Source organism: Henckelia pumila, chromosome 2 (genome assembly GCF_033568475.1).
Source record: "Henckelia pumila isolate YLH828 chromosome 2, ASM3356847v2, whole genome shotgun sequence".
Lineage (NCBI taxonomy): Eukaryota > Viridiplantae > Streptophyta > Magnoliopsida > Lamiales > Gesneriaceae > Henckelia > Henckelia pumila.
In genome coordinates, this window is record NC_133121.1 from 197,653,700 (window position 1) to 197,665,617 (window position 11,918).

The 11,918-nt window shown below is 38.1% G+C and overlaps 1 protein-coding gene across 9 annotated transcripts; it reads right to left on the reverse strand.

The window, feature by feature from the left end:
* Nucleotides 1–612: 612 nt before the first annotated feature.
* LOC140879694 (protein BASIC PENTACYSTEINE6) lies at nt 613–4,441 on the reverse strand. 9 transcript variants are annotated; one of them, XM_073283538.1, is made up of 4 exons: nt 4,311–4,327; nt 3,860–3,943; nt 2,167–2,268; nt 613–2,078 (listed from the first exon to the last, which is right to left on the reverse strand). In XM_073283538.1, the coding sequence occupies exons 3-4, from the start codon at nt 2,218–2,220 to the stop codon at nt 1,083–1,085; spliced, it is 1,050 nt and encodes a 349-aa protein (XP_073139639.1). In that variant the 5' UTR covers nt 2,221–2,268; nt 3,860–3,943; nt 4,311–4,327; the 3' UTR covers nt 613–1,082. The 9 variants fall into 9 exon arrangements, with proteins under 9 accessions (XP_073139639.1, XP_073139638.1, XP_073139636.1 ...); XM_073283537.1 differs by lacking the exon at nt 3,860–3,943 and having other exon boundaries at nt 4,199–4,336; XM_073283535.1 differs by lacking the exon at nt 4,311–4,327 and having other exon boundaries at nt 3,423–4,304.
* Between the last annotated feature and the right edge of the window lie 7,477 nt (nt 4,442–11,918).

Genomic DNA, 11,918 nt, shown 5'->3' on the forward strand with positions numbered 1-11,918 from the left:
TATTTTGAAGTTGGTGATAAGCTAAAGTAGAGAGTGTTTGGAAATAGTTTGAAAGTTAATACAAACTAAAGTTAAGTATTTGAAGAATAATTGTTTTCAAGCTTAATTTTTTAATTAAATGACAATCATATCCTTATTTAATTATATAATTTTGATACTCACATTATAAAAAATGATATGAATTTCGTATAAAAATAGCACGAATACTTGAAAAAAAATATAAGATTATAAAAATAAAAGGCATTAAAAGGACAAAATTTGTATAAATATACAATATATTAACAAAAAAATTTATGAAAATGTAATATATATATTTTTTAAAAGTAAATGCTTATAATAACAATGTAAAATTAAAAAAATAAAAACATACTTATATGATATGTTTAAGGGAATAAATGTCAACTTGTAATTTTATATCTTAAACAAAAAAACAAAAGCAAAAAAAAATTTAAAATTTTTGCTTCTTGCTTTTGAATAAAAGTTGTAGAAAGTAAAACAAAATTTAATATTTACAAACCTTCAAAAACACTTCTATACAGCTAAAAACTGAGAAACACTTTGTAGAAACTCTACCAAACACTCCCTAAGTCATTAGAGTACGTGATGAGCACAACATGCACAATTTACCAAGAATACTGATCAAAATCGTATTCTCTGGATCATGATCAAGCCCGACTAGAGCACGTTCAACCCTACAATTGATATTTATTCGCGATAAAACGCCTTCCAACTCGAGGATGACCTACCTTTTATCTGTAATTCAAGTTTAGCATAGATACAAGTGCTGAAGACATACAACATATAATTTATATATAATATATTTAAGTTACATGCAGAAGATGGCAGATCCGCCTTCTATTTTATATTAGCACATATTCTACAATTACTAAGCTCATTCTCTTCCATCTAATTTCATCCACATACGAGAAAAATGCTGAGGACAGCATCGGCTTTTGCATGAAAATGGCTGGAAGTGATGACATCCAGTAGCTACACCGGCTACCTCAGGTAGCAGCTAGCTTCATCCTCCTTCAGCATCCTAGTAGCACGCTGATGCTCTCGTAGGCAAGATTTGTTGATTCTTATTTGATGGTAATGTAGCGATTAGTCCCATGCTTCGCCCAATTGTCTTTGAGATCAACCGGATTTGATAAATCGTGGCCTTCGGCAGCAAGGCGGCTGAGCAGCTTCGTGAATGCGCTGCCACTCATTTTCCGACCACCAACTCGAGCATGTCTCTTATTAGGCACTGCTGGGAGAGGATACATCGACAAATTCGTGGTGCAGCATGAAGATTGCCATCCTCCATTACCCCACTTGTAGCATGGCCTTAAAACACCGGTACAAGAACAGACAGGAACCGGCATGGTTGATTCGTCAAAAGGGACCTGGTTCAATCCCAGACCCTGATCCTTCCAGTCGGGCTTTGAAGCAGCCAACTGCCTGTGAAGGTCGTCACTGCCACTACCCATACCGAACGCACCATTCCATTCCTCAGACTTTGAAAACATGGCTTTATTAAGGTCCTCACCTTCCTTTTTAACCTTTTTCAAAGATTTTGAAGGTTTCTTGGCTGGGGTAGCAGGTTTTGCCTCCTTTGGACGTTTCGTACGGCGGGTTTGTGCTGGCTCGAGAGCAACTGGTGACGTTGGAATGGTATCTGTTGTCACGTGTGAATCCCTTGTATTGTATGGAGCTTGATGGGGTATGATTTGCGGAAGATGATGTACATGTTGCTGAGGATGGTGAACATGTTTTATTCCTCTTGCAATTTGGCATCCAGGAGGGCATGGAGATAAGTTACCATTGTTCATAGCATTTTCTCGGTATTGGAGTGTGGCGATGGCGTTGTCTCTCTCAATTATGGCATTGTTCCGTTCTGCTATAGCTGAATCTCGTTGTAAAATAGCCATGTCTCTTTCTGTTAAGGCGGCCTTTTTCTCGGAAAGGGCCAGGTTACGTTCTTGAACAGCGGCATCTCTTTCAGAAATAATAGCCATAATTTGTTTCATCGATGGCTGATGCTGCATCAACCACTGAAACAAAAACATTTCACGAAACACCGATTGGAAGACAACCTTTGACATCCAAAATCTCCATCATATGATCAAATCACAGGAAAAACTTAAACGGAGACGCCATTAAATGTGACTAAGAACTAGCTACCTGACCCTGAGGAGGCTTGTTCCTCCCATTTTCACGATGCCCACTGTCATCCATCTAATATCCAAAGGGAGCTTCAAATTCGTACAAGGGTTATCTACCAACCTATCACAGCATGTAACACGAAGGAAAGAAAAACTATACAATTAAAAGTAGGAACAGTAACCCAATTTTATGTGGGACGATATTCACAAATATTAACTCAAATCTACGTAATTTTACCGACAAGCCAAAATAAGCAAGAGTAGTCATATTTAGATGAGTTGTTCAGCAAAGATAAGTACTATCATAAGAGCCAAAAGCAGTGGTAGACTGGTAGTACACCATAAAATGCACCTCAATTGTATTAAGGTACTATTGCAACCAATAACAGGAGGATAAAACTACCATGCAGGAAGCTAATAGACCCAAGTAAAACATACTTTGTCAAAATAGAGTCATCACATCAATGCTTACTGCGAAATTTTACAAAAACGACCAGCTCAAGTATGTAGAAGGGTAAAAAACAATAGCATGCTTTGTTTAACTGAATGTCAAGAACCGTAGAAAGGACACAAGGATGAAACTGACGGGTTCGCTACATTGCTTCATTAGAAGAACAAGGAAAGTAAGCACTTGAGTAGATTTAAGCTGCAAAGTTTATTATTTCCAAGAAGAAAATGCTAGAATTAGGGACTCTCTTTTCGCCTACATCTACAGTGGACAAATCACGCAAGTAAAAGTGAATCAATGTGTTATAATACAAGCCTACAAAACCAGTTCTTATAAAACATTAACTATAATTATGTCGCAGCAATGGAACGATTTGCATCACATAATGTACACAAAGAAGAAACAGCTCCAAGTGGTGATATGAAAGAAAGATCCTCGAAGCAAAGCTATATGGTTGGGGCACCATGCAATCAAGTGATAAAAATAAATCAAAGTTCAACCTCATTCTCCAAAAAATGCACACTTACGCTGAAAGAAGTTTTTGATCTATACTATATGTGTTAGATTTTGGATGTAATTTATTTCAAAGTACTTAAGACACCGATGCAAGGAAATCATGTGCAGTAGCTTTTATACAGAATGCACAATTATTATACAGTCAACTGGTTAAAAAGCCATTGACTATACATGAAGCACACATAGATCAACATGCAAGCATCAATATTATGAAACCATCTGGCACAAGGAGAAAGTTGAGCACTGGCAAGTGGCATGCATGTACCGAGCAACTACACAAAAATCCTCATCGGAAAAAGGTATTCCAGTACCTTACAGGGTCTACACTATCCTCCAGAATTCGATGAATATTATGATCTTCAATCAATTGCAATGCTAGTATTTACCCAATGGCCCAGGGACGTGTTCGAGTGTTATTTGTATCTTTCAACAAACACATTTTCTGTCAAATTGTGATTCCACAATCCCCACACCCCCAAAAAAACACGGTTTTTAAGGTTTTTGTTTCACCCCCTATATATAATTCATGGCTCAACCAGTTAGCCGCCACAGCTAGATTCTTCCCCCAGCATACTAAATAAAGACCCTTTTCTTCTACAGAAAATGCAACAGCACAAGTTCAACATGAACCATTCTTTTAAGTATACCTTATTTTTATCTCTTTAGTTTTTTAAAGATAAATTTTCAGTTCACTCACATAAAAACAGAACCATCCGCCGGTAAATCTACACGAAGAAAATTTTCAAACCTGCAAATTGAAAACGCTTAACCAAGAACGCAACTAGCACCCTTACATCACCCATGAAGTTCGAATCTTTCCGCATATATCAACCTTATCAAAAAAAACCCGACATCAAATTCCACTAAACATCGGGAAAAAATCCAAATTATCTCCGTTCCTCGCAAGAAATGAACTTTAAACAGCATGCAGGACCTAAATTAAACAAACCCAATCCAGCAAATTCAATTTGGACCCGCATCACCAAAAGTTTAGCTCCATTTCAACTAATGCAAACTCAAGGACAACCACAAATCAACAAGATAAAAAAATCCCCACGAAAACAACTACAAGTAGAAAACAATAGACCTCAAATTCAAGTTCAGTTTTCCCCAAGAAAACGGAAATTACAAGCCAAATGAACAGATATAGCCGATCAGGAAAACATTTCCAAAGAGTGGGACAAAAACGGAAAGCTCACTTGGTAAGAGGATCGGAGGGTAGAAAATGAGTGACATGGAAGGGTCAAAACCCTAGATCAAAAAGGTTGCAAGAAATGAAATATCTGTGATGTAAGAAGACTCGTTGGGAGGGCACTTGTACTGTAGCCACACAAGCACCCTGACTTTTTTCAATTTTCCTCAGAAAATATTTAACTTTATTTACCTTAAAAAAATTTTGTAATATATATATTTACTAGTGATTTTCCAATCAAGATGTCTGCGCTATGTAATTTTTTATTTTTGAAAAAAACGGGTTTTCGAACATAGATAGTTTTCTGGCAACATTAATGGAAGAGAATCCTTGTAGTAACTCGCTCCGAAATCATCTACTAATTATATTTAGACATGTAATTTAAAATTTAAAACCTAGTAATCAATAAACAGGAGATATAAATTTGTACAACCAAAACAATCGGAGGATTACAACCGGCCCTTAAAAACCAAGAGTGAAACATTGTTTAGACGACCCCATCGAGTAAGGTACGGAAACTAAAATCCTCGAATCTCAACCTATAACGGGAACAATGCCAACACCCGGGACTGCTGCAACTCAACGACCGCTACCACCTGATCCATCCAACCTAAGTCCTATCAAGTGGAATGGAGTGTCCAAGACAAAATACCAAGGAAGTGAGCGATAACGCTCAGTACAGAAGTATAAGTATACACATGATATGCATGCTAATGCACATGAACGGGTACCAGAAAGCTATCACGATAAAACTTTTCTCAAACAATGGGCGCCCTGGTATGTATCATGTTGGGCCGTCGCATCAGGGGGTAGCTCACACACCAGAATGAAACTATGGATATCGGTGACCTGATCCCATAATCCAACGGGTCCAACCATCAACTCAAAAACTCGAGGTTGAGCGACCCCACTACGGGTTATATAAAGGTACAGACTAAACATGATAATGTATGCAACATAATAATCGTGATATAATATATGCACATAAACCATGCCATATAAACATGCAAACATATAACATACATAATCAACCAAGATATCTCAGATAGTACGTCCGTACCTCTACTCAAGTAACCTAGAAACTTGGGTAATCAAGTCCAAGCCTATAAGCAAGTAATCATCATATTACTCTCTTCTTACTAAAAGACTTAACTAGACTAATAGCTACTCACTGAAGTTAATTAGAGTCTAGCATTATACCTGCGTCCGTCGTCAATCTTTTGATGACGATAATCTCAAAATCTAGGCACAACGTTGCTACGATTCTGGTAGCATCTCGTCATTGCCTAATCCTTGAGACGACACCTGGAAACCCAAAAAGTCACACTAGAACGAGAGAGAGGAAATGAAAATTGGAAAATGAAAATGAAAATGGAAAAACCGACTTGTATTTATAGGCAATGATCGGAACTTTCGATCCCTGGTTCAGAACTTCCAATCTCCCCAATCGGATAATCCGATATTTAGCCACCGAACACATGTCCTGTGATTGGACAACACAAGGTGTAGTGGCCGGAATCCATAATTAGTGATTAAATGATAATTAATCAAGTAACCATGTTTAGAGTTGGCAAAACATGATTAAAGAATATCCAATTGGAATTAAGGATTTGAAAATCAGATTCGGGATGTCCGAAAATAGCCCAGAATATTCCAAGTGATCGGGTGGATCGAACCATCCTAAAATGTAAAATTCAGAGGCTCTCATCAAGTTCGGAAGGGGGCAAGATCGGACGATCCGATCATGAGTTCGGACGATCCGAACTATTGAGAGTTCGGAAGCTAGAATTGAGTTTGGAAGCTTGGTGAGATCGGATGATCCGAACCCAAGCCAGGATAGGTGGTCGGTTGCATGTAATTGGTTGAACACGTGGATGGAGATCGGACCATCCGAAAGTAGAGACCGGACCATCCGAAGTCAAGTTGCCAGGTGTCCAAGAGGGAGTGACGTCACGGATGATGTATTTATGAGATCGGACGAATCCGAAGTCCAGTTCGGACCATCCAAAGTGCTGGCAGGGACATGTGTCGAACATGCAAGTTCAGACGATCCGAAGGGGGAGTTCGGACCATCCGAACTCCGGCTATAAATAGAGGGTCCAAGGGCCTCATTTGGTGCACCTCTCCAACTTCTTCCTTCCTCCTTTAATAGGGTATTTTAGGTGTTCTAGTCACCTAAGTAGGTCCGAGAGTTGGCAGAATCATCTCCGGAGTAGTAGCGGAGTTGTGCCCAAGTTGTGGGGCAATTGCCATCAGCGGGCTGATGAAAGATGCGGGTATGGTCCGAGATTCCTAAAATTATTAGGGAGTATTTATTAGCTTAGTTAAGGTTTTTAGAGCTTTTTTAGTAATGCATGGGTATCTTGCATTGTAGTATTGGACTGTAGATGCGGGGACATCTAGGAGTATACTATTGACAAAAGTATTGACTGAGATTTTTAGCGGGTATGCATGCTTATGTGTTTCATTTATGTGCCATGATTTCATGATTACTGCTTTTATATATTTTTTGTTGCATATGCATAGATCATATTGAGCCAGTGTCTATTGGAGATGAGCCAATGCAGGGTCGCTCAGCCCTTGTTAGGACGTTGTGACACTGAGGGTCCTGCCGACCAACGGGTTGCACTGACTCTAGTGATCCGAGGGCATTCCTGGTCCATGTCCAGTTAGGAGTGAGTGCGTGGGCCCAGTGGTTTGATTCCTGAGACTACAACTCACATCCTAGGTGCCAGTCTGAGTAGATTTGATCAGTATATCCAGATATGGATACCCGGACATTTCATTATGCATGCATGTTTGTATGTCTACCTGTGCTAGTGTACTGTGCCTTATGCTCACGTTCAGTATTTCTGTGTTTTCTGGACACCTCATTTGACGGGGCAGTTGCAGGTAGTTCCTCTAGGGATTTGGAAGTGGTGACCAGGATGTGGCAGCGAGATTAGCTGTTAGGTTATATTTTAAGTTTCATTCGATTGGGTTGCATTTATTGGATTTGTTTAAACTGGTTGTATTCTGCCGGTCAAGTATTTATTTGGTTTTTCGCTAGTATAACTTTGATTATGTAAATTTCATGCTTAATCTGTTTAATAGAGGATCTGGGTTGGGTCGTTACATTTTATGGTATCAGAGCATGCAATAGGATTTTTAGGACATAGTGCTAAGATTATTTCATGATCCCTGTAGGGATGATGAGACATCTAGGTTCTCCCAAGACTATCATCATCAGTGCGATTGATAGGAATCCGATTCATGAGAGAAGAACCAAGTCCGTAGCAGCATTGGCTGCTCAGTTTGCGAGGCGATTAGAAGTCTTAGAGAACGTCATCGCCAATATTGGCATCAAAGTTTTTCATTATAAGGAAGTTCAGCAGTGATGAGGATTCCAGTAGGAGCTGACTGGAAGAGATAATGAACTCCTGATACTTCTTAGAATTGGTTAGAGCGCATGGTGTGTGAGTACCCATTCGGCTTTGACCAAGTTAAACTCTCCACAAGCAGTTGGAGGGATTGTCATAAAGATTTTGCCTTATTTCCCAGAGAATAGATCATTTAATAGTGTGAGGTTCCAAGCAAATCTTTTAGGGTTCATGAGGAAAAGATGCTGCCAGCATGCTTGTATTGATGCTTGGAAGAAGCAGATGGGAAACTGAACGTTCAAGATCAGTAGGTACCAAGATATGTACGACGATCGAGTTGTATAGGGTATCGTAGGTAAAATGTAATGTTTCATATGTATTTGGATTTTAAATAATGTGTAAGATTTGTTGTAAATAGTATTTTTGTTGTAAGTATTGAATCATCTGTATTAATGATTTTAGACGTTTAGTGTACCGGTTTCAGGATAAGATTGTACATTCTTCAGTATAATTGGGTTTTGGAAATTGATTCTATTACTGGGATTGTAATCATACAGAACCTGGATCAGTGATTCTGATATCTTAATTTTTTGGAAATTCCTTGAGATTAGTATAGTTCTTAGTAGACTAGTGTTCAACTAAAGTGTCCTTCAGGGTAATGGCATGTTTCTAGTTGATTAGTGCTAGGTCTTATCCTAGGATGATCAAGATAGTCAATTGACTATATTTTGGTGCCGGGGACGAGGTGATTCATCAGGGGCATGAGTGTTGATAACAGTTGCTTGTTTTAACCTTATTAGGTTGTGGCCATGTGATGATGGGTTTTCATCAGGGCGCCATGTGGGGACCTCGGGTTGCTAATCTTATTTTAGGGTAATTAACGATTAATTAACAATTAATCATACACAAAAGAATACTCAAACCAAAACTAATTTTTTTTTTAAAAGGGCACCTCGATCGATCGGTTAAATCCTACCGATCAATCGAGCAGGAAAATTCATTTCTCAAGTTTGAACAATTCTTGGCCTCGCTCGATCGGTTAAATTCAACCGATCGAGCGACCTCTCTGCCCAGAAAAATCTGCAGAACTACATTTGCTGTCAAAGTGTAAACATTCAATCAAAAGCATTCAAAAACCAACTCAAAACATGGTTTATCAATTCTGGAACATGCATATATACATAAACCAAGTATCGAGCATAAAGTCATGCGTTTATTACAAAAAACGGATAACATAAAAGGCATGAAACTACAAGCTACACAAAGTCTCAAAAGTGTGCTTCAAGTCTCTAGCTTTCTACTAAGTTTGATATATTCTAAGGCACATTCTTTCAGCTACAACCCGAGTCCTCACTTGATAAATCTCGCTCCCGAGCTATCAATGTCGTCTTTGACTAGCTCCTGCCCCATCTGTTGTCATGCACACATACAAAATAAGACAACAGCCGGATAAACTCTGGTGAAAAATCATTCTCAGTATAATCGACATATATAAGCGTTAATAAACCATATCCACTCTAAACATATCGACTCGAGAATAGAGTAAAATAACGCATATATCGAATAAGAATTGATTCATTTAATGTCGTTGCCATCAATATTCGTAAATGATTTTGACATGGATATCTATCTATCGTCGTCATATCTGACTCGAAAATAAGGTCGCCTCAGACCTTGGCAATAGAATCAATTCTAACATCATATCAAATCGAATTTAAAGATCCACTACCTGATATGGATCGACAACATCAATCAAATAAAATCAAACAATGAACAATTATGTGATTTTGGCGGGACAACTCAAGAAGCTTCATTCTCGAGTTACAAATCCCTGATTTGCGATGTCGTCTTATACCTTTCTCGTTCTTGTCGATTCTCTAGGCTTCAAATCTTAACTTCTTCTTCTTCGGTTCAAAGTCAAAGTTCTTGAGTCGGTAGCCTTCAATACTAATATGAAATTGAAGAATACAGATGCTACAACATCACAACATCTCAAAGAACATCTCAGGTAAATCCTAGGCTATCAAAACGGTCTCAAATCATAACCCGACAGCGTAGCGATTGAAAACAGTAACCGACAAAATATCAAAATCAATATCAATCTCATATACATATCAAACCAGTAAAAACATCATCATAATCTTCATACCAGCAGCTATAGACATCGAACACAAGCTGGAAATCATGATTAAGTACAAATAACATGAACTCTTCAATCCGGTTTCGATATCGGAATGTATAAACGTTCAAGAACATGAACAAGGCATAAAAATCTGATCTCTGCAATATTTCAACCTTCAAAACATGCCGAAATAAATAAATACTTACACTAGATCGAATCCCTCGTTGTAAGGATCGCAGCGCTATTTTCGGAATCGAAATCGGACAATCGGATCAAAAATTACGGGTTTTGAAAATCGGAAATCAAAAGAAAAACGAAGATCTCAGCTTCCTCTGTTCAATTTTCTTAATATTCATGTGGAATACACGTATACATGCTGAAACTTCAATTAAAATCGGATATATTCAGGTAAAATTGCAATTTAACCCCTGAAACTTCATAAATTATAATTCAGTCCTCGACCCTTATTTTAATTCAATTTCAATCCTAAATAATTTAAGAATATTAGAATTTAAATCGAAACTCTAAATATTCCCAAATTAAATATACTTGGATTAAAATTAAATAATCTCGGATTAAATTAAATAATCTCAAGCCTTACATTTCTCCCCTACTAAGGCATGAGTTCGTCCTCGAATTCATAAGCAGTCTAGATATGCAGTCTGTATACACATAAGAATAAATAATAACAGAAAACTGAATAAGAACTCACATCAGTGGAATAGATAGGGAAATCTCTGCCTCATGTCTTCTTCGAATTCCCATGTAGCCTCTTCAACTCCGTGCCAACTCCATTGAATCTTCACCAATGGAATGGTCTTCGTTCGAAGTTGCTTTTCTTTCCTATCAAGTATCCGAATAGGCTTTTCAAAGTAACTAAGAGTTTCATCTAATTCAGCTTCATCAGGTTGCAAGATATGAGATTCATCAGGTTGATACTTCTGAAGCATAGAGACATGAAATACATCATGGATACCAGATAAAGATGTAGGAAGAGAGAGTCGATAAGCAAGATTTCCTATCTTCTCGAGTATCTCATACGGCCCAATAAATCATGAAGATAACTTTCCTCGCTTGCCAAATCGAACTGTGCCCCTGAACGATGAAATTTTCAAGAACACTCTATCTCCCTATTCAAAACAAAACGCTCGTCGTCGAATAATTGCATATTTGGATTGTCTATGCTGTGTTGTTCTCATTCTCTGCAGAATCAACTTTACCTTCTCAGTCATCTGTCTGATCATATCTGGCCCCAATTCAAGTACCTCTGATACATCATCCCAATACAGTGGTGATCGACACTTCTTTCCATACAGTCCTTCGAATGGAGTCATCTCTATACTAGTCTGATAACTGTTGTTATAAGATAACTCCACCAATGGTAATGAATCTTTCCATGTAGTACCAAAATCCAGTACTACAGCTCGAAGCATATCCTCAAGAGTCTGAATAGTTCGTTTAGATTGTCCGTCAGTTTGATGATGATAAGCGGTACTCAAATGTAAACGCGTACCTAGAGCTTGCTGTAGGATATGGCAAAAGTGCGAAATGAATTGACCGCTAAAATCGATTTGATAAAAATCAAATGGCAAGCGGACCAGGTCAAGTAATAGTAAAGTGGACTCAGAGTCCAAGTATCGATCCTGAAAGAGTGGGTGCCCGGTGAGCCAACTTGTGGCTAAGGGCTTTGATGACTCTTTGTATAAACAATCTTTTGTTTAATATAATTTACACTTTTATTAATGGCAATGACTTTGTATTTCTTCATATTGTTATATTTTGATATACTATTGTTGTTTTGATAAAGACCTTGAATATACTATAGTGTATGTAAGATGTGGTAGAACATGGAGATGTCTATCATGAAACACATCTTATAGTCACTGTATATTCTAAACTGTTCCTAGTCGATTGAGCCGTCCGATAATAAGGATAAGGATCGCTCGAGTTTGAGACTAGCATTTGCGATGCAGAGTACCATGTTTCATTGGTAAGGAACATAGAGATGTTCGAAGCATGCAAATGGATATTCATACGATGAATGATCGAACTACCCTATCCGGACTTTCCAAGTGGTTATCACTTATCGAGTGGATAAAGTCCGCGGTTTTGGTTGTACACCATTAGTCCTTAC